This window comes from Rousettus aegyptiacus, unplaced genomic scaffold (assembly GCF_014176215.1).
Source record: "Rousettus aegyptiacus isolate mRouAeg1 unplaced genomic scaffold, mRouAeg1.p scaffold_m13_p_12, whole genome shotgun sequence".
NCBI lineage: Eukaryota > Metazoa > Chordata > Mammalia > Chiroptera > Pteropodidae > Rousettus > Rousettus aegyptiacus.
The window spans coordinates 67,183,938-67,208,175 of NW_023416287.1; the positions used below are offsets into that span (position 1 = coordinate 67,183,938).

The 24,238-nt window shown below is 38.4% G+C and overlaps 1 protein-coding gene across 12 annotated transcripts in view; it reads left to right on the forward strand.

Moving 5' to 3' along the window:
- The window catches only part of FHOD3 (formin homology 2 domain containing 3), a 413,611-nt gene that overhangs the window by 221,626 nt on the left and 167,747 nt on the right, over positions 1-24,238 (forward strand). For all 12 annotated transcript variants that reach the window (XM_036229056.1, XM_036229058.1, XM_036229060.1 and 9 more), the window contains exon 6: positions 19,574-19,668. In XM_036229056.1, coding sequence (XP_036084949.1) covers positions 19,574-19,668 — 95 coding nt within the window. The remainder of the gene's footprint in view (positions 1-19,573; positions 19,669-24,238) is intronic.

Consider the following 24,238-nt stretch of genomic DNA (forward strand, 5'->3'; position numbering starts at 1 on the left):
ATTTTGAAGAGTCTGATTTAAGTTTTGTTTTTGTTTTTTCTTTAATGGACTGCGAGGTGTACATTGAGTGTCATAGCTAAGAAATCTTTCCCTAGGTCAAGATCATAAGTATTGACTCCCGTGAGTTTTTTTAGGTTTATAGTTTTCAATTTTAAATTTGTATCTATGATTGATTTCAAGTTAATCTTTGCTTGTGATATGGATCAAAGTTCTTTTTTCCCCTTTATGTATAAATAACATTTCCAGCACCGTTGGTTGAAAACATAACCATACACATATATCCTCTGTGTAAGGATTAGAGACTCATCTACGTCTAGTCAGAACAGTAGCTAACGCTGGAGGGAGGAGAGAGAGGCAAACGCTGAGCGCTGTTCAGGGAGCTTCAAGTGCGCTGTTCCTTCTGCTTTCTTAATAGTGGGTCCACGGGTATTTATCTCATTTTTCTTTCCACCTCTTTGTATGCTTTTAATATTTTGTAATAAATTAAAAAGAAGAATCATCAAAGAATGATGGGGAGAAATGACAGTTATTGTAAGTTTCTCGTACATGAAGCGTTATAAGATCACTTGAAGTCTGTAATAGGTTTAAGGTGTATACTGTAAACCTAAAGCAACCACAAAAATAACAAAGTTATACATAGCTAAAAAGACAAGAGATAAAAAGAAATTCTAAAATATAAAACAAAACAAGCAGAAAAAAGAGGAAAATGTAATGAAATAAAGATAGAACAAATAGAAAAATAGCAAAATGATAGGTTTAAACCCAAACACATAATTAACCACATTAAATATAAATGTTCTAAACACTCAATAATTTAGTCAGATTACGTTTTTCAGAAAGCAAGATCTGAATGTTGCCTACAAAAACAAACTTTTTCTATAAAAACAAAAGTAAGCTAAAAGTAAAAGGATGGAAAAAAGATAAACCATGCTAACGCCGGTCCTGAGAAAGCTGGCATGGCAATATTAATGTCAGACATGACAGATTTAAGATAAGTGAATATTGCCAGAGATGAAGAATGTCATTTTGGAATGATAAAGTAGTCAATTTATCAAGTGGAAATAACCATCCTAAATGTTTCTACACATTACAGAGCTTCGAAGTCCCTGAAGCAAAAATGGACAGAACTGAAGAGAGAAATGGAAAACCCATAGCATAGGTAGAAACTCTAACACGACTCTCACGGTAATCTATTGAGCAAGCAGACAAAAGGCCAGTAAGAATATAGGCGACTGGAACAAAACTGTGCATCAACTTAGCCTACTTGACATGTAGAGAATACTCCACCAATGACAGCAGAATGCACGTCAGCTCAAGTGCCCAATGACAGATCAGAGTCTGACCTGTTTTGATGTCCTCGTCTGAAATAATATCTCTGTTTGGTTTTTGATAATTTTTCCTCCAAACTAGGGACATATTTTCCTGCTTATTTGCATGCTTGGTAATTTTTTTAAATTGAATTCCAGACACTTAATTTTACCTTGTTGTATGCTGATATTTTTGTATTTCTACAAATATTTGTCAAGTTTGTTCTGGGACACAGTTACTTGGAAACAGTTCGATCCTTTTGGGTTTTGCTTTTAAGATTAGTTAGGTGGCAACAGAGAAGCATTTAGTAGAGGGCTAATTATTCCCCATGACTGAGACAAGATCCTTCTGAGAACTGTACCCAACGTCCCATGAATTATGAAATTTTCTAATCTGGCTGGTGCGAATAACCCTGTATGAGCACTAAGAACTGTTCCAATTCTTTTGTGTGGTTCTTTCCCTGGCCTCAGGTGCTTTAATGCATGGATTAGTACTCTGCTGAACACTCAAAGGGGACTTTCTATAGATCTCCAAGTTCTTTCTCTGGGCAACTCTCTCTCTCAACTCTCTCACAGAGTCCTGTGAACTCTACCTTGCTCTCCCAGGTCTCCCAACTCAGGGCATCTGATGATTCCCTAGCTCTCCCTAGGGTCCTCTTCCCTGTGTTATGGCCTGGAAATCTTCTTGGGGCAGTAAGCTGGGGTGTTGTGTGTTTTAAACAGAAGGGGAAATTTGATGCCTGTTCCTCATTCTTGGCCAGAAACAGAAGTCTTGCAATCATTTATATTTAAAATGTATTGTCAATGTATAATTCACTAAAAATGACCAAACTTACCTTTGGGAATATACCTTAAATAATTCTAATAGGGAAAAATATATTATGCACACAAAAGTATTCTGTACAGCATTGTTTGTAATGGATAATAGAAGAAATATATGTTTAAGGAGAGTGGTTGAAGTTAAGGCATATCTATGCAGCGAAGTATTAAAAGGTTACTTTTTATATGTCAATTGCAAAGATTTTTGACATTTAAAATGCTTAATATTTAACATTAAATTTATTAACGATATATTAAAATATTTCATGGTATATCACCATTGCAACATCATAAAACATTCATCTGGATAAAGACTCAAAGAGAATACACAAAATGACACAGCATCTTAGGGAGATTGAATTGAGTATTTTCCCTCTGCTTTAAAGACTGTATTCATCATTGTATGAGAATCTTTTTGGAATTAACTTGATAATTATTTTTTTAAAACATTGTAAAATATTAAAAGCATACAAAGAGGTATAAAAAAAAATAGCTGTGGACAAACAACCTTAAGAAATGAAAACGAGCAGCCCCTCTGCAGAGCACTCAGAATTTGCATCTTTCTCCTCCCTCCAAAGATAACAAGTATCCTGGCTACCTGTATATTAATTAATCTCCAGTTCTTATACGGTACTGTGTATATGTTTGCAAACCTTTTATAACTGTGTTTTTCTGTGACTTGATAAAGATGAAGACTTATTCTTGGGTATTTATGTTGCAGTGTGGTGTATTTATGTATAGATACACAGTTTCATGAGCTCTCTCTTGTTGATGGGCATTTAAGTTGCCTCAGTTTTTCACTGTTACATAGATGTTATAAAAATTCTTGTACATGTCTCCATGTGCATGTATGTGAGGCTAGAGCATATTGGTAGAGAGAAGTTACAGGCTTGTGAGGTCAATAATTATGTTTTATGGAGCTAAGCTTTATAACCTTTCTTGTTTTACCTGTTCTTTGGAAGGAGGGGTTAGAGCTCCAGATATATATTAAAAACATTTTAATGTTATTCTTAGTAAAAACAAAGGCATCATAAATTGCACTATTAATCACATTAACTGAAATTTAAATGACAATCTGGAACCTTCATGGTTAATCCATATAGCTATGCCTTAGTGATTTAGAATTGGGGGAGTATTTTAGAATATCAGTATGTATTTTGGCACCATCCGTAAATGATTCCTTATGCATAAAGCCACTGTATAATGAGACTCTTGGGATTTTGCCGTCAGGCCCACATTACCCTAAATTACCTCAGCTGCATCCCCATTGAACTGCAATGCTTCTTTGGTCTGCTCAAATTCACATGCAAACCCTTGTGCTCTGCTCAGCTTTCAGTCCTGCCTCCTCTGGCAACCTCTCCTGGTGCCGCCAGTGTTTTCACAGGTCAGGAAGAATCACCTGGCCCCAGCCACTTTGCTCATCTTCACCTATTGTAAAGTACTGTATTTGAGTCTTCTCTGACCTCCTTGGACCACAGTCAGTCATCACTTTCTAATTTTCCTCATGATTTCTTAGAGTTGGAAGCTTCTGGGACTTGTTCAGCTTTTCAGGGCAGGGTGATGTAGAAAAGCCAGGAGGGTTCAAAGCCCTCCACCTTTGATCGCTTCACTATTGTAAGACCACCTACCTACCAGCTGGTGACCCAGTGGCATTGTTTGTCTTCCCAGGATCCGTCCCTATGCTGCTGCTGCTGCTTTTGCTTGGCAGAGAGAAAGGAAGAAGAAAGCTCAGAAGGATTAGCTTTTAAAATAGGACTCACTGACTTTACCTTTTCCTCCTTTCTAATAAGCTGCAACTTATATGTGATTATTGTTTTGCATGGCATTCAGCGGCTGCTCCTTCCAGTACCTCCATCTACTCTGTACCTCTGCCTACACTTCATTTTAACACCTTGCTCAAATTTTAAACCGAGCCATGATTTTCCTTCCTTGTGTAAGGTTGGTGCTCCCTGAGGATGTGTCTATTTCAGTTATCATCAGTGTCTTAATCTGAGCTCCTTTGTCTCCAATTAGTTGCCTCTACTATGGGCCTCTTCTATCCTTTCAGAGCTCCCCCTCCCCACACCCCGCCTCCTCCCCCCCAAAAAAAAGTCATGGGGGTGATGAGGGCCATAGCAATGGCCAGGTATCACTTCTGTATATATTAGTAGATACATATCCAGCTTTTGTGTGTCTCGAAGGTCCTATGACTTGGGGTACAAAAGTGAGTATTTTAGAATGAGAAAACGAATCACAACAAATTAGAGATTAAAAAAGACTGGCAGATGCCACAAATAGTTCGAAACTCAGGAAAAAAGTTTTATTTTTATTGGTCAACATACTAACATGCCTCTATAATACAGTTTTTTGTGCCTTTTTTTGGCTGTCTGCTTTCTGTACTCGGTATTACAATGATTTTGTTCAGAGATAGCAGGAAGGTAACTCAGTCTTCTGGTATGACCAATTAGAATTTGCTTTATGTTATTGATAGTTTAGAGCAGGGATTAGGAGACTTCACCTGTAAAGATCAGATAAATATTTTAGGCCTTGGGAGCCATAAGGCCTCCGTAGAAACTCATCAACTCTGGCTTTATAGGCAAAAGCAGCCCTAGGCAATATGCAAATGAACAAGTGTGGCTGTGTCCCAAAAAACTTTATTTATAAAAACAGGCTGTGGACCAGATTTGGCCAATGAGCTATAATTTGTTGAACCATAATTTGCCAACAACAACCCAGGCTTTAGACTGGTTTTTTTTTTTTTTTTCAAGTGAGGGTATACCTCTATTACTCTTCTTTCATATGGGAGCTATGGGAGTTGGAAGAGTATACCACACACAAGCTTCTTGCCCTTTGCATCCGAAGCATGGTTCTCCTTCTGCTCACATACTTGCTTCACACTTAGGACATGTTCATATTGCAGTGTGACTTCTGGGCCTCCCCTGAGGTGACACAATTGATGAGTTGCTGCATTGGGTAGCAAGAGTATTCTAGGGAATCATTCTTTCATCAGGGCAACCAGCAAAAACCTAATGTATGCCAATGAGATGGTGAACCATGCAAATACATCCCACTAAATACATCCCACTAAACCCCAACTTCACTTGCTTTACCTGCATCCCCCAAATGCCTGCGATCATCCTACCACCTGCCATGCAAGAAAGTGTGATAGAGAGAAACAGCATGCAAAGGGACCACGGTCTTTAGTGAATGCTGTTAAAGTATCTTACTTTTGCAAATTGCATGAAAATATAGGACCATGACAACATGTTTTTAAAGCCCCTCCCAAGGTATGGAAAGGGATCTTTGGAAGTGAGGGGCTCTAAAGTATAAGCTTCATTAGCACCTCTGTCCCAGGGGATCTATTCTTTAACCTTACCTTTCTTTGTAGAATGGAAGCATGTACTCACTGAAGAAGAAAGTTTCAGCGAGCCAGGGAGAGGCATACTTTTCAAAGGCCTCTTCCTTCTAGGGCCCCTGAAATCATACCCAAATATAGGCGACTTCTTCACCTGCTTATTATTTCACGTTGGTGGGATGTTGCCTCAGTGTGTCACATCAGTGTGTCCTTGGGCACCCAGAGTGAGTGTGCGTCATCTTGGCTAGATGAACTAGCCTGCTGCAGCTACTGTCTATCCCTTGGTATTTCAGGCCAGGTTTTGCATCTAACCCACTGGAGTCCATTCTCTGTAAGCTTACCTTGAAGCTAGAGTTCACCCTCAGAGATAGATGCAGGGTCCTAGCAGGAGTGTGAGGGTGTCCACATAGTATCCACTGATGGAAATCATGATGGGTAACTGTGCACTTTTTATTTATTCTATTATTTCTTTTGGTAAGGCATTACCAGTAGTTACTTGAGCTTGCAAGAGACGAATGTCTGTTGTCATCTCTCAACTTGATTCTCACTGCAGTCTTGTAGGAAACATTACCATCTCTTTTTTTTTTTCAAAGGTCAAATCAGTTGTCAAAGTTGCTTATTTGATAAGAGGCAATGCCACCTGGTCTCAAACCCAGGTTCTTTGGCTTCGGAGCCTATGCTTGCGGCCACTTCCTTGGTCAGCCTCCTGCTCCTTCCCCTTAAGGCTGCAGTGGAGCAAGGAGCCCAGGCATTCTTTGTCGTTGACAGCTGTGGGACTCTGTCCATTTGGACAAGGCGGGTCCTGCCAAATGGACCTAGCAGAGTGCCTGGCACTTAACAAATGCTCGTGACTGCTTAGGAAAAGCAAAACAAATTTGGGCCAAATGGAAGGTAACACCCCTCACAGCCTGCATGATATACTGAAAAGACTGGAGGGAGGCCTCCAGCAAAGTCATACATTAGTCTCTAATTAAAACTTCTTTTCATAGTCTTCTTTTTTATTATTATTGTGAAGAACAGCTGGTTTTTATTTATTTTTGCTTTAAGGAAAAATTTTCAGTATAAGGTATAAAGCAATGACTGTCAACCTTTTATTCATTATCATCCCCTTAGGGAGCCTTTTAATACATTTTTTTATTAACCACCCCCATGAAATTTTAATGCCACAAGCATACTGTTTATCTGTAAGTCATTGTGTTCCTATAGAGGACCATAAACCATTGTAATATCTAAGGTAATTTTGCCCCCAAGAACCAATTTTCTTCTTTCTTGCCCCCAGTGAGAATGCATGATCTAAAGTATTTATTCAATTTCAGTAGCTGATGACATGTGAAATGCTCACATGTTTTTAGAACTGAAAACAAAGTGCTCATCACTGACAGCTTGTCATGACTATTAGCATGACAACAATTCAGTTCTAATTGACCATATGATTACAGCTGCCAGGGAATAGCTATTAAATAAATGGGAGTCTATTGTGTTGGCCAAGAAGACAGGATGGGTGATGGTGGAGTCCATGGCCACATAGCTTTATGGCCTTGGTTAACTCACAAGGACTGGACTAGTCTTATCTATTTGTGCACAGGAAACTGTTAGAGACCCCCAGAACTGTTAGAGACCACACCCAAGTCAGGAGGCCAGACCATCTGACACTGGAGACATTGTCTTCGCTGCTTTTAGGATTTTCTGCTATGGAGATCAGGCCATTGGTTTTTAGCCAGATAGTGTTTTGATATTTTATGTTTTTCTTATTGTGGTAAAATATAACATAAAATTTGCCATTCTAACCATTTTTAGTTACACAGTTTAGTGACGTGAATTACCTTCACAATGTTGGACTACTATCACCACTATGTGTTTCCAAAACTTTATCATCCCAAACAGAAACTCTGTACCCGTTAAGCAGTAACTTCCCATTTCCTCCCCTCGCCCCTTTTCGGTCTCTATGAACTTGCCCATTCTAGATATTTCATATCAGTGCAATCATCCAATAGTTTTCTTTTTGTGACTGGCTTATTCCACTTAGCATAATGCTTTTTTCAAGGTTCATCCATGTTGTAGCATATATCTGATAGGATTTTAAAATTTATCTCTGTGTTAAGTGTATCCATACATATTAATGTATCATACATATTAATGTACCCATAAATATTTCACTTTGTTGGAATACAAACAATAGAGTGAATGTGCACAATCAAGAGAGAGATTTGATTATTTTTCTCTTCTTAATGGAAGTTTCGTTATTTTTCTTCAACTTTTGAACATCACTGATTTAGACCTAATAGGTATGAATGAGTAGGAATGAGTCACACAAGGAAGGTTTCCAATTCTTTGCCTGTTATGCATATGTTGGTTTTGTTCTAGGTCGAAAACAATATCATAAATGCATTTATAAAGCTTGTAATAGTTCTAAAGAATTTAGGTTTAACTAAACCGCAGGCAAATGACTGCTACACCGGCTCCACACTTTTAAAAAGTCCTTGAAATCCCATTGTGGAGGTCCACAACAAAGTAATAAAATCCTCTGTGAAGAAAGATTGTTTTATTTAAAAACACTCTTGTATGATGTTACAATTTTAAAACCTGAAAATTTGAAACTGTCTGTCAAACATGATAAGGACCAGGAGCCATTTTCAGCAATTTGGAATTGGGTAGAGGGAAGCAGGCTGGGCTGGTGGGAACCAGCATCACCTACCTTGTCCCAATCCACAGTCTTCTGTCCCACTGGAAAGCATGGAACTTGGTTTTCCTATGTTTGCCTGTGTTTGGTTTTGGTTAGAAGCAGGTGCTGTTAGTGAGCTGGGAGGGGCTCTAAACCAACAGAACTCTTAGGTGATAGTTTGGTTTAGCATGAACAAGTGGTTCATAACCCTGGCTGTACAGGAGACTCACCTGTGGAACTTTGACAAACACGATGCCAGGTCTCAACCCAGGACCAATCAAATCAGGTGCTGAAGGTGCGGCCAAAGGTGGGGAACTGTGGCATAAGGCTTCTCAGGCACCAGTTTTTCTCTGCAGCCTGGCTTGAGAACCCTGAGCAGGGTCATTGCCTGGGATACTGGCTACTAAGTTAATCACAGAACACAGTTCTTTTCAGGAGGCTGGAGAGGGACACACTAGAGAGGGCCTGTACCCTGCGGAGGCCAGCAATGAGTCGCATCCAGATGCAGATTTACTCACTAATAGTTGGTAAAATTTTTGTAACTAGGAAATTTGGTAAGTTGGGTTTTTTTAGGAAGTTAAATTGTAAAGGCGTTGAAATCCTTGAGTACAACATAGAATTAATATATTGGGATGTAAATATAAAGCAAGTGCCTTAAATAATGCTCGAAAGTGTATTTCTGATTTTTATGGAGTCACATCTGGGATGCCAGGGGCTGCAGGTATAAACAGCTATTAGAAGTGCTCCCCCTACTGCCAGATATTTCATATTACATCCCCACAAATGGCTTTGGAGTAGTAATGTTACTGGAAATGTAGAATTTTGGAGCTGGGGGCTGAACTGTCCTGAAAGAAAAAAATCAGGAGAACCTTTGATACACCTTTTCTCTTCTCTTCTCCTGTCCTGGAAGCTCATCTGTCTTCTTACAGCTAAGTGTTCCCAATCCTTTAAGTTATGGCTTTATTGTCCTCTTTCATAAAACCTTCTAATAACTCAGGCTCATATCACCTCTTCTATGAATTGGGGTGTTTATGAGCTCCAGACCACCCCGCTTAGGTTTAATTGCTCTCTCAAGCTTCATGCCTCTTGCCTCTGTCACCCCAGGGTACAGGTGAGCCATTCAGGGGGTGGAGGATGCCCCATGTGTGTCCCTTCCCTAATAGTTGGTAAATGGTCGCTAAGCCATGGAAGGAGCTTTTCTCGGGGTCGCTGTCAAGTGAACCCTTGTCATTGCCTCATGATGCCACCCAAGATCCCTGTGGGAAGAACAGGGTTAGACTGAGCACATGAGATGAGTAGGATGGTCTGGTCTCTGCTGAGCCTATGGAGTCAGTTTCTGGTTCATTTCACCTCTGGCTCTAAGACACCTTGGGAAATTTGTGTGCTTCCACTGGTATTTCATTTGATATAAGTCCCGAAAGATCATTAGAGAACAGATCATTAAAACGACTTTCTCTTTTCATGGAGAAATTAGGAGTCTGCCAAATATTTTTTAGAAGCTATTAAACCTTTCTTCATTCCTTTGGTTTCTACTTATCTAAAAAGAAGAATGGGGAAATGTGGAATGGGAAAGACTGAGAGAGGCTGGGGAGGGTAAGTGTACTTGAGGTCACAACAGCCTCAGCTGTAATGAGACTGCTCCTGTATTGGTGGTGGGTGAGGGCCTACTTTTCACCTTTAGTGTGGGAATCTAAGATTTAAACTTTGCTGCTGGTGGGGAGGTGAAGGAATATTCCAGACATAAATGTATGGTGTTAGATAGGAGAAGAGGATGCAGAGAGTTTGGCTGCATTATGTCCTGGTGGGAAGGTTGAACCATACCGATGATCCTGTTTTAGGGGTCCTGGTAGAGAGGGCTCTCTGTCCTCTGAGAGTTACTGATTAAACTTGCAAGTGTTAAGAGAAGACCTTAGGCCTGATTTCTTTAAAAATTCATCTTGGGGACTTTTTAAATTTAATTTTATTCTTTTTAGAAAGCAAGAAACCTGGGATGGAGAAGCATTAGTAATTTTTCTAAGAATGCTTCTGAAAATTTGCATTGCAAATACTGCTAAATATCAGCAGAGGACTCAAACTTTGACACCTTGTTGGAGCTTTTGTGCTGATTAAATTCTTGTCTCCAGTCTAGAATTGGCAGCTTCTTCTTAATTTTCATGCAGTAATCAGTGCTGAAAGAATATTTCTTTGACAGCTGCCCTTGGGGAAAACTGGGCCTGGACTTGTTATTTAGGACAGACAGTTAAGTGGAAGAGAGAATAATAATAACGCAGACTCCAAGGTCTCCACTTAGTTCCAAGAACGTCAACATTATCAACCTCTTTTCAATATTTACTGCAGCTCCGGTGAAAATGGAAATTGGGAGCCAGCAAATAAATCCATTTTAGAATTAAGAAGAGTAAGTTTTAATGGTTTGATTAAAATAATATGAAACCCCATCTTTAAGATGGGTTAGCTCTTCCCAGAAGATAAGATTTTAGTGGTAGTAATGGTTTTCCTTCTCTGGAGGTGACGTTGACTTAAGAACTCTGAGTGACAGTCAGAGCCCCCACAGTGTTCTGGGTGAAAAAAGCCGTGTCAGTCAGTCATAGGCTTTTCATAAGCCTCCAGAAAGAATGGATCCAATCCGACAACACAGCAACATCCATCTCCACTCCCAATGCACAAGTCACAGGTCTCCCTTGCCCTTCCCCCAAACTCTCTGGTGAGCACTAATAACTTTGTAGCAGAATATTGCCTTTGTAATGAGGCAATTTGTCTTTAATTTTTCATACAACCATTCTATTTTTTCTGTACTCTGGGTCGAAATAAGAATTATTTGCAGTCAGATTTTCAAGGGGTAAAATATCTGATCTTATGGAATGACTGTAGAATAGATTTTCTTCCCTACTCCTTTAGTGAAAAGAAAATCAGGTCAAGAGCGGGAAATCATAATGAGTAATTCTAGAGACCTAATGTACAAGCACGATGACTGTAGTTCATAATAGTGTATTGAATTCCTGAAACATGCAAAGAGTAGATTCCAGGTACTCTCATCACACACACAAAAATGGTAACCATATGAGGAGATGATATGTTAGTTAGCTTGATTATAGTGATTGTTTCACTGTGTATATATATCAAATCATCATGTTGTATACCTTAAATAAATAGAGTTTTTATTTTGAAAACTATATTTTAGAAAGTTTAGGAAAAAAAAGAATGAAAAGAGTACACAATGTAAACAGTGAATCTGGGTAAAATGTATATGGGTAAAAAAAAAAAGAGTTCCTTACACTGTTCTGGCAATTTTTGTGTAATTTTGAAATTGCATCAAAATTAAAGTTACCACAAAATACAAAAAAATAAAAAAGATGGTAAGGTGCTATAGAAAGGCAATTCAAAATACTCAGACTTCAGTGGGAGGGATCTTTTGTTTTGTGGTGGAACTGTAGGGTCATATTCAAGTGGATACTTAGTTTACAAACCAAAGCCTTGTCTAACACATAGAAAGGGCTGGTTTATAGTTAACCATATATTTTACTATATGGTTCATAGTAAAATGTGATAAACCTATAGTTATAACAGTGCTGTTTAAAAATAAAACAAGTGACATGAAAAATCCTTAGGCCTAAACTGTATAACTCCCTTAAGAATGTAGTATGGCTTTTGAGTCTCTGAGTATTGGTAGAATATATGTGACCTGCGATCTCGCTGTAATACCGAGTGAAGGGGTGGGTAAGGGGTTCATTAAAAGACCACACAGGGCAGCAGTGTTTAAGAGCTCTTTGTTTAGAAACTCAGATGACTCTGCCAGGAAGGAATTAATTACCTTTCAGCTTCTTGCATGGCATTTTTGGCATCCTAGGACAAAGGAAAGGACATGAACAAGCAGGCAAAAAAGTGATTTGGAGTTGTTTTCTCGCACACCTCTGAAGTGTAAGAAACTCTTTTCTAAAAAATTAAGTCTAGCTCTGGTTTGTAGAATAAATATCTATTTTATATATAAGGACTTCTTTTAAATGCAAGTCGTATGTAACTAATTAACATTCAATAGGTTTAGAATTAAAGCCCTTAGTTTGTATGGTAGCACAAGGTTTCGGAGACACGGGAACCCAATGGTGCTGGCAAGAAGGTGAAAGGAGGGTTGGCAGGGCATGTGAGGAGCCCTAGGTCTTATCCTGAGGCAGGAAGGAAGCCAGAAGGTTTTCCGGCTTCAGCTGACATTTCTAATGCTTTGGAAAATCCAGTAGTAACACTACCTATCATGGATTAGAAAAACAGTGGCCGTCAAGGTCAGGAGGTCAGCTGGGATCAGCTGTTGCTATAATCCAGGAGAGATAATGGAAGCTGGACCTGAGGCAGTGATAGTGGCAGAGCAGGATAAATAATGGACCAGCTCTCTGGTTGAAGGATTAAGAAGGGGGGCCACGGGAAACCTAAAAGTATCGGGGAGATAGTGGAGGAGCCATTCAGAAAAGTAACCTGCAGAGTTTTTGTGAAGCCGGAGCTCTTCACAAACTGTACATGCATGAGTCTGATCCTAAACAGCATAGCAAAGATTTTGAGAACTGGATAACAAGGTAGATTGCTACCCAAGTCCCAAAACAGCCACTGGGTACACATGCAGGACCAATCCAAATGGCACAGCAAGGGCTTTGCAAACTGAACTGGCATTCGAACCATAGCCCATAAAAGTCAGGTCCTAGCATGGGGCTTGAACTAAACCAGGCGAATTGCCTGCTTAAACAAAAATGTCAACATTTTCTGTAATATTTAAATAAAACCCAAAGTCTTATAATTTTTAAACTGTCCAGGATATAAATTCAAATTACTTGGTGTACAATAAAGTAGGAAAATCTGAACTTTAATGGGAAAAAAGACAAATCACAGTGATAATGTAACACAGATTTAAAATTTTCAAATACTTTAAAGCAGCTAATATAAAAATGCTTCAGGAAATGAGGGTGACACTATTTGAAATAAAGGGGAAATCAAAGTCTCAGCAAAGAAAGATATAGAAAATATAAATAAGAACCAAATGGAAAATTTAGAACTGAAAACTACAGTAACCAAAATAAAAAGTTCATTAGATGAACTAAGTAACAGATTGGAAATGATAATCCTAAATTCAGATGCATCAGTAATTATATTAAATATAACTGGCCTAATCACAAAAATTAAAGGACAGAGATAATCAGAATGAATAAACAAAGCAAGACCCAACTAAATGCTGCCTATAAGAAACCCACTTAATGTAATAGGTAGTTTAAAAGCAAAAGGATACAGAAATAATGATACAAACACTAATGAAAAGAAGGCTACATTACCATTAGAGAAAGTAGACTTCAGAATAGAGAAAATTACAAAGGATAAAGAAAGACATTATAATGTAATTATGTTTTCTGACCATAATGGAATCAAACTATAAATCAATAATAGAAGGATAACAGGAATATCTCCAAACACTTGAAAATTAAACAACATACTTCTAAATTATATGTCGAAGAGAAATTCTTAATGGAAATGAGAAAATATTTTGAACTAAATGAAAATACAAAATATCAATATTTGCAGATGCAGTTGAAGTAATGCCTGTAGGAAAATTTATAGCATTACATGCTCATATTAAAAATAATAATAATAATATAAACACCCACCTAAACTAGAATAAAAAGAAAAAAAGAAACCTAAAAATTAGAAAGAAGGAAATTATAAAGATAAGAATAGAAATTAATGAAATTAAAAACAGGAAAATAATTTTAAAAAATCAGTGAAACAAAAATAAAAGTAAATTTAGAATAAGCAATAACAAAGAAAAAAAAGACACTAATTGCCAACATCTAGACTGAAGAGAGAATATCATGACAGACTCCAAAGAAATTAAATGAGTATTAAGAGAATACTATGAACAACTTTAAGTACATAAAATTGATACTTTAGATGAAATGGACCAATTCCTTAAAAACCACAAACTACCAAAACTCAACCAAAATGAAATAAATTACCTAACTAGCCATATTACTATAATTATTAACTATGACTATTAAAGAAATTTGATTTGCAGTTAACCTTCTGAGAAGGGAGTCTCTAGGATCAGATGGTTTTCTGGCAAATTCTACCAAACATTCGAAGACCAAATGAAGCCAATTTTATACAATCTCTTTCAGAAAATAGAAAAGAAAATACTTCCCAACTCATTTTATAAGGCCAGCTTTACTATGATATTAAACAAGACAAAGACAGGATATTACAGACCAATTTCTCTCATGAACCAAGATGCAAAAATCCTCTGCAAAATATTAGCAACTCCAGCAGTATATGAAAAGAATGATGCATGATGGGTAAGAGGGAATGCAATGCTGGTTCAATATTTGAAATTCGTTCTGTGTACTCCACTACATTAACAGTGTAAAGAAGAGAAACACATAATATCAGGTGAGGTCCGAAAAGCATTTGACAAAAGTCAGCATCCATTTACAATAAAAATCCTCTTAGCAAACTAGAAATTGGAGGTGGAGAGGGGGGATTCCATCACCTTGATGAAAGGCAATGTACAAAAACCCACAGCAATCATCATAGTTGGTGGTGAAAACCTAAATGCTTTTCCCTCTAATACTGAGAACAAAGCAAGGGTGTCCATTCTTACCGCTCCTGTTGAAAATCTTAACCAGTGCAATAAGGCAAGGGAGGAAAAAGAGATGGGGTAGATATAGATGGGGAAGGAAGAAACAATTGTTCTTTGTCACAGACAGCATTATTGTCTACGTAGAAAATTTTGGGAAGTCTACAAAAACAAAACATAAACTCCTAGGATCAGGATATTTAACAAAGTTATAGAATACAAAGTCAACACACAAAAAATCAATTTTATTTCTATATGCTAGTAGTAAACAGTTGGAATGGAAAAGTTTTAAAAATATTTCCAACAGTTTGATAAAATGTGAGATGCTTTTAAATTTAGAAAAAATCATATACGAGATTTATAGCTAAAAATGATAAAACACTGATGAAAACAATCAGAGAAGATCTAAATTAATAAACATAATGGGTTCATGTATTAGAAGATTCAACATAGTAAAGATGTCAGTTCTCCCAAAATTTATCTATAGATTTAATGTATTTCCCGTAATACTTCCAGAAAGAGTTTTTGTGGATTTTGGCAAGCTGCTTCTAAAATTTATATGAAAAGCCAAAAAGACAAGAATAGCCAAAACGATTTTGAAAAGGAAGTATGACATTTTAGGAATCATACTACCTGATTTTAAGACTTACTATGAACCTATGGTAATCGAAATAGTGTGGGATTGGCGAACGGATAGACAGATCAATGGAACAGAACAGAGAACCTAGAAATAGATCTACACAAGCACAGCTAATTGATTTTTCGCAAATTTTCAAACCCAACTAAATAAAGGATAGTCTTGTCAACAGATAGTGTTAGCTCAGTGGCACATCTACATGAAAAAAGAAACTTTATTGAAACCTCACACTTAATACAAAAATTTATCTCAAAATGGATCATATATCTAAATATAAAAGGTAAACCTGTAAAAATTTTAGAGGAAACATAGGAGAAAATCTTTGTACTTTGGGTGAGGCAGAGGGCTCAGTCTCCCACTGTGTGTCTTTGAGATTCTTTCAGTGCGTGCTTCTGTTCAGTAGATAATTGACGTTTACAATGCTAACATTTATAGAGCACTTACTGTGAGTCAGGCATTATTCTACCTCAATCCCCACAACACCCCACGAAAAATAGGTACTACTGTATTACTTTCTCATTTTTGAGATGAGGAAAATGAAGCCCGGAAAAATTAACAAAGATGCCTAGAGTAAACTGCATGAGCTGCAGAACAACAAATGCCCTGGGCAGTCTCTTTTTAGACCCGTGCTGTTACCAACCACTCTATTCTGACTTACTCATCTTCATTCTTCTTGAAAATGCAAATCACTAGTATTCGTGACTCTTATGTCCGAGGCCACCTACTTTTCTTTCTGTGTGAATTTTATTCACAGACCCGCATTTCCTAAATAAATTGATGGGGGTTTTTGCTGCTGAATCATAGCTCAGTATTAACGCACTTGAATCTTTTAGCGCCATCTTGTGTCTGTAGTAGGTTTTACAGGAACTGGTGCTTTATCGTTAGGGTTTAGGAGACAAAAGATCTAGTGGGAAAGCTTTTGCCAAAGTATTGTGAAAAATCAGTGTGATCAGAATCTTGAATTCCACTAGATATGAACTTTCTGGTGACTTTCCTCTTCCAAGGTTATCAGTTAATTGAATCTTGTTGGGCAACGGATCCTAGAAAATCAACAGAAATTTACTTTGGCTTTTAAAAATCACTTTCCCTTCCCCTTTGTAATACTGTCCTGGCATCCTGGGCCTTCTGCAGTCCCAGAGGCCTTGAGCAGTTAGGGTGCAGACCTTTCTTCCTGGCTTTTCATCCTTGAGGTCAGGGTGCTCCGAAGGGATGCATCTCCCAAAGGCTGAAGAGTCTAGATTGTTTCTCCCCTGTGCCTTTAGGCTGATTTAGAAGACGCTAAAATCTGCCTCTGGTTCTCCTCTTCATCTCTGGAACTCAATAGGAAAATTTGCCAGTTCGTTTTGGGAGGGAGAGGAGAAAAGAGAGAGAAGGGGAAATGGGACAGAACATGCCGAATTCCCCTGAAGAGGGGACTGCATCTTTCTGAAGGAGAGAGGCATACACTGAGAGGGATGGGCTATTAAAAATTCTAAAAACCAAGAAAAGCACCTAACACTTTACTTTATTCAGGCTTACTTCATTCCTTTTTGTATATTCGCTTGCTTTCCTATTATAGAATTAATAAATTCTCATTAAAAAAAAATGAAAAAATAGAAAAAAATAGGGAAAAATACATCCAAAGAACATATACCTAATCATAATGCTTACTATATCATGGGATTTCCTTTTCTGCTCTGCATAAAGATTTTAGTGATTTATTAAATTATGTAATGTTTATAGTTTTCTACTGTTTAATTATTATATCAGAAACATTTTACAGTTTAGGGAATAACTTTGGTAAGTTATTGTGCATGCTGTTCTAAAACTATGATAGCTATTTAGGTTTTAGTTGATATTTTGATATTAAAGATGACACTTCAGTGAGTATCTTTACTTCATCCTTTTTTTTTTTTTTTTTTTTTTTTAAGCTTAGGGTTATTTCCTTAGGATAGATTTGTGGAATCTCCATGACTAGGGGAGAGCCTAGAGAGGACTTTGAGGCTCTGAGCACAGACATGGAGGAGCCCACCCAGCCTGGCTGGAGGTGGATCTCACTTGGCGGGGATGGGGTTCTGGGAACATTCCCTCACTTTTCAGAGTGTCAGTTTTTTCCTCTGTCAGGTGGGGGTGATAGTACCCACTATACTATAGGGCTGTTGTATTAATAACACATATGAAGTCCTCCCTCAGAGCTTGCATGGTAGGCACTAACTACATAGTAACTATTTTAAATACAATTACAGCACTAAATAGCCTTATTACAGAATTTGTACCAATTTGCCCTGCCATGTATGAAGTTACTTGTTTAACCTTTGCAGCAACCGATAACCTAATTATTTCTTTTTAAAATACCTTGCTAATTTAAGTGGAAATGCTACCTCGTTATTGTTTTAATTTGCATTTTTTTATTATAGTGAGAATGAACAACTTTGTGTGTTATTATAAACCAGCATGTTGTCTCTCTTACGAAATGCTTTTGGCTTTTTCTATTGGCATTTAGTATTTTCTTATCCATTTGTATGAATTATTTACACAGTACATCATTTAAACCTGTAACATATATACTGTTATATGTCCTTTTGTCTAGTATTATCTTTTTATATCAAACTTTGTATATTATATACATATTTTTCATTCAGATGCAAAAGTGGTTGTAATCATGAGCTTCATTTAAATTCTGTAACTGAATATTTTATTGGGTCTATAATATTTCTTGCAAATAAAGACAGTATTTTTTATTCATTTCCAACCATCTTACCTCTTTTTATTTTTCATGTCTTATTAAATTTGCTGAAACTCTAGAGCAGGGTTAAATAATCATGGAATTAGTGTGCATCATTTAAAAATGATTCCTGATTTTAATAGGATTAGCTCCAGTGTTTCCCCATTAAATCTAATATGAATCTGTTATTTCCAAAAATATTCTATTTATTGTGTCAAGAATAATTAATTATTGTATCACGATAATTATTCTAATTATTGTGTCAATTACTTTAAAAATTTTTTTGAGTTTTTACATATTTAGGAACATAATTTTTCTCAGAATTATCGTGTGGTTCGGTTTTTTGAGCTTTTGTATAATAGGATAAGAAAAGCTTTCTAACACACACATATATTTGTATGCCTGGAGTATTAGTGTGTACTCACTGTTTTGTGTTTTGCTCTTTTCAACCGACACCATTTTATATAGACCGTTTCCTACAACTTGTGTATTAATGTGTGTGTGATTCATAAAAGAAGGTAAGAAAAATACATCAATATATTAAGAATGACTCTTAAATTATGGAATTATAAATTATTTTCATTAAATTATGGAATTATAAATTATTTCCACTTTATTACTCGGTATTTTTCAGTTTTCTAAAATGAGATGTCCTACTGTTACTATAAAAAAAAAGGGTTGTCTAAAAATGTCAATGACATGCCAAGTTATTATGAGCGAACTAAGATTTAGGAGATCTATTTAGAGGATGTAACTTTTGTTCATTATCTAGAATCCGAGCTATTTTGATACAAACAGAGCTGAAAAAAAAAGTTAATATATTTTTTAAGGTAGCAATGTGGCTCATGTTTTCTTTTTGAATAATGAAAATATGTGGTAACTATATTTTTCTTAACTAAAATTTAAGGCTTCATGTCTGACAATTGATATTTTTAATGATTTCTGACATTTTAAAATCTAAAAATCTCTAAAAAAAAATAGCAAATAATATTTCAATATATGTGTATCCCTCATCTAAAAGATTCAGCTGGGATTAGCCCAGGACAGTTCCATAGCATCTGGGACTGTCCGGCCACAGGCAGGGGCACTAGACAGGTTGCTTTTGGAAATTTCATCTGTCCCCTCGGCCCCAGCAAGAGCCGAGACACCACAACCCAGGCAGCATCTCGTGGATATCTTCGCTCTGTCTGGGACTACACACAGATATAGAAACATGAAAACATGCACTTAGACATCAAGGCACAGAGAAACAGCAATCACTGGATTTAGTGCCTTAATTGCATCTTCCAGACACCAGGAATAGCCCTTTTTTCTTCTGCTGTGGTCAATGCTTTCTCTCTGAAATGAGATTTTGCTAATTTCAGAGCCCAGGAATTCTCTTCAGATTTGATTCTTAATACACTTATACTTAGAGTGTGAAAATCTCAACTGACATTAAGACTATTGAAAATTATATTTACATTCAAAACCATAATGTCTCCTTGTTTCTTTTTCTCTTCATTTCTATAGCTTTGGGCCAGATTATGTTGTATGTGGATGGGATGAATGGAGTAATAAACCACAATGAAACCATTCAGTGGCTGTACACTCTCATTGGGTCAAAGGTAAGAGACGGTTCCGGTTGAACAGTTTACTCGGTCTGCATATCATACACCTGTCTTTCTGTTAGCCTGTCTGAGATGGTTTTGCAGAAAGAAATGCCATTCAGCTTGGTTCCAGCCCCATCACAGTACAAATGAGTACACCTATTTTATAGATTTTAAAATACACTCAAATTGGAAAGAGTTTATGGCTCTTGAATGCATTTAATGTTTTCTTCTTTCACGCTTTGATCAAATGCTTTTGGCACCTCTGGTTTTTAATGTTCGATTTAAAAATTATACCATAGATATGTATCAATCTTACTTGCCGTATTTCATAGTTACATATGATTAGTTCCTGAAGTACATATTTATATGTTATAGAGATGTAAAGGCATATTCCCTACATATAGGTGAAGGACTTTGAGACTGCCTTTTAACTCTACCATCCATTATAAAAGTAACCAACTTTTATTAAAGATTTATCAGGCAACAGGTATCATACTAGACTGTCTTATAAGCATTATCTCCTTTAATCTATCTGAGACCACTGTATTACTCCCATTTTGTAGTCGAGGAAATAATGCTTAGTTATGAGCCTCTCTCTGATTTCTCCCACGGATATTGCCATATCAGCATGCCTTGACTGTGAGGCCCTCACGCAGGGGAAGTGCCCTGCTGCGGACGCAGATCCGTCCCAGATTTGAGGTGTCCCGGAAGCAGGCAAGGCTCTGGCTCGGTGCTCTCTGCGTTCTTGGGTGGGGCCATGCGGAGCCTAGTTAGAAAGGGGTTTTGGAAGAAGTAGGAAGAAGTGATCCTGTCCTGAGCAGGTGCAAATTAAACCCACGCTGGAATGTGGTCAGCTTTTGGGGTGAGGGTGGGGTGGAGCACCGTGGAGGAGATCAAAGTGACCATAGCGGGCAACAGGGTCAGGCAGAGGAGGGTTTAGAGGATCTGGGTGGGGCATTTGAACCTGACTTAAGCACACAACAGAATCAACATAGCTTTCTGTGGGTCCCTGCAGAGCATGTGGTCCCCCATCCCTGCATTCACTGGCACCTCACTTTGGCAGGCAGTGTGTGCGCTCAGTGGTCAGTCATTTTTCGGCCTTGCCTTGCATTTTCTGCTTCCCAAGAACTCTGCTGTTCTACAGGAGCTCTTGGCCCTGATTTGTCTTTGTGTCAAAGAGAGATCTAGTTTGAGGCTGTACCTTCCTTTCAGACTCCCAGAGTCCTAGTGATTGTGCCTTTGGGTGAGTTGGAGGTTCTTTTCTTTTGAAGGCACTGGTGTGCGGTACCCATTGGGTTACAGGTCCTTGGTTGACCCTTATATTTTTTTCTCAATGCTCCTTTTCCTAGTATTATTGATGACAGATTTCCTCCCTACCCTCCTCACCCCCATTTCCATAATAGAAACAGCCATGGTTTCTCTCAGGAAATGGAAAACCTTTTCTCCTTCTTATTTTTATTTAGCTTTGTTTTCTATGGAAAATGGAAATGACTCCATTTACAAACTGCTGTAGGTGACCTTAGAAGCTGAGGAATGCTGGGCCCACTAGGCTGATTCAGCCAGGCTGACAGAAGATTTATATCTCATATCCTGTTCCAGTGTTTTATATCTTTGCCTTCCTTCTGCTGGGAGCCCTCTCCAACCTTCACGTTCATTTGGACCTGCGCCTTCCCCAAGGCATTCTGGGTGGCATTGAGGACCCCCAAAACTTAGGAAATGGGGGAAGATTTTGCAGTAAAAATGGTCTTTTGGTACACGTCATGGCTGAATGAAGAAATATTTTCTCTGGCTCCTATTTTTAACATTGGGTCAGTCATTATGAGAACATAAAAGCAGAGCCAAGGATCAGCCTAAGCCTTGGAGTTTAGGATGTTGTTAAAAAGGAGTGATGCCCACATCTGACATTGTGATGTCGGTTGAAGGAAGGCCTCCCATGGCCCTGCAGGATGTGCTGAGTTCCAGGCTAGTGGCCAAAAGTCAACAGCCAGCAGCAGCCACCAAGTCTGTTTTCAGTGTAGTTCTAATAAAATCACCTCTTATTTACAAAACCAATATAGTGTCTGTCCTCTGACCATCCTCCCCCACCCCATGTCTGGATAGTGAGGACTCTGCGAGAAGAATGGATGCACCAACCTAAAACTCTTGGGTTTGAGAAGGAAGCCTCAGTTCCTTCCTTAAATATACAAAAACTGCATGATATGGCCACAGTGGTTCTCCCACTTAACTTCAAATTAAATTAAAAAGTCAGAGAAGCCAGGGGTCCTAGGGCTTTCTTTTGACCAAGAGTCAGATTTCTCAGAAACTAAAAGGTTTACCTTGAGATCCTGTGGGTTTTGCCTTAAAAAGGCACAGAGTTGATAATGAAATCCTGCGTTAGAAAAACCTTGTCTTTCTGCATTAATTCTTCATTTTTCCTCCCATGAAAGGCAATTTGATTTTTGTAGCCTGCCAGAGGGTCATTATGCAATGCATATTTGCAGATATTTGAGACTCAGAGCCAGAGGAGAAAATGATACATTTGCAGCCAAATAATTACTTTTTAAAAGAAAGAAAAAAGTGTTTTCAATTAAGTGTTTTATTCTATTTACAAAAGTCCATCTTTAAACTCCCTAGTCCGAGGTAAGAAGCAGATGCCCACCGCATGACTTCTCACATGGTATGGATTTATTTTTCTCTTCATACATCTGGAAGTTCTAATTAATTGGAGTAAGATGATTCAGCTTATACAGCATAGTCTTTTGTCACCCTAACAGAATGTTCCTGTCTCTCTGTATCTGTATGAATCCCCTTCTGGCCCATGCGGGTGACCCCCAGGGCCCCCCAACTCCTTGCGGGTTTCCCAGAGATGCTTCCTGATGTGGTCATAGAATTCACCCTCTCTGTGTTACTGTGCACTTGGCTCTCCCTGCTCCCTCTAGTTTTCTGTCAACCCCATGGAATCTAATTTTTTCAGCTGTACCCCAGGTTACCGATTGCAGATCTCTAGATATCCTTTGTCCTTGTTTGGGGTCAAGCGTGCTTTCCTATTCCCCCTAGCTCAGCTAGTGAACCTGAGCTGAGGGGAGCCCTGGACACAGCCCCCTTTTTCACACACATTCTCTTACTTGTGATAGAGAACTGTGCTCACATGCGCTCGCTCTTTCTCGCTCTTTCTCTCTGTCTCTCTGCCTCTCTCTGTCTCTGTCTCTCTCTGTCTCTCTGTCTCTCTGTCTCTCTCTCTCTCTCTCTCTCTCTCTCTCTCTCTCTCTCTCTCTCTCTCTCACACACACACACACACACACACACACACACACACACACACACACTGGAGACACTGCCAAAAGTTTCTTGTTGGGACAGTAAAATGATGATGATGATGATGATGATGATGAGAAGAAGTAACCTGTGGTATGTAGAATGGAGTGTGGAAGGAGAGAAATCGACAGGGATGGGAAACTAAGGGCTAGCGCAGCATCAAAGCTGTGAGGTGATGAGACCTAGTGAGTTGCAGTGGAAATAGAGAATGAAGACAGTTTCAGGAATTGCTCCTTAGGACTGGGTTCTGGTTGTGGGTAAATAAAAAATAAGAATCAAACATAAGATCACAGTTTTGAATTTGGGCAGCTAGGAATATAGCATTGCTTCTGGCAGAAGGAGAAGAGTTGGAAATTGGGGTTCATTGGCAGGAAAGCTTTGATATGCTGGTTTTGAGATGAGGGCAGTGTCCCCAAGGAGAGTTAAGCAGGTGTCTCCAAGGTGCCAGGTGCTCCAGGAAGTACTGGCGAGTGGAGAAGGAGAGGAGGTTCAGGGAGCCCTTTGGTTTCGAAGCCTTTGGCATGTCACTGCTGTGTGAGCTATTCAGATGTGGATGAGATCTGAAATGCTTTTTGAGTCACATAATGTAAAATCACAGAATCGTGGTCTGGAACAGATGGCAAAGGCTTGTCGAAGATATTCCTGACACTCACCAGCCGCATTCCTGATATGTCTGGCAGCCGTTGGTGGACACTGGAATCAGTGCGAAGCCTTCCTTACTGAGACCTGCATCTACCTCTCTGCTTAACCAGATTCTGGGTGCTGCTTTCCGGAGCAACACACAGTCACTCCCCTATGGGAGCCTGTCAAGTATCTAAAGGCTGTTATGTCATCCTGTCCACACTGTACACGATGGTTTCCATGGATAGTCCTTGGGGACGTAATATGCAGTTCCTCATCACACAGGTTACCAACTTTCTGTCCATCCTGTACAAAGACTAGCAATATGGTGGCCTCCTGGGATACATCCTTCTTCAACAGCTCCCACCTCTGATTCAGTAGGCTTTTCAGCAGCAACTCTGAGTGTTGGCTCAAATAAAACTGATAATCCACGAAACCTCCCAGGTTTTTTTCACACGTTCGTGTTTGCCAGTTCCTTCCAGTCTATACCTTAAAGCAGGGCTTTGAATTTTTTCCCATTGATTTCAGGCCAGAGTTCCAACCTCAACATAATTATGAATTTTGCTTTGGCTCTTCATCATGTTAGTTGTTAATCTTGGTTCGATTTAACATAAATTTAATAAGCAGAGCTTCTGTGTCATTGACCAAAATGTTGACATAGGTAAGGGAT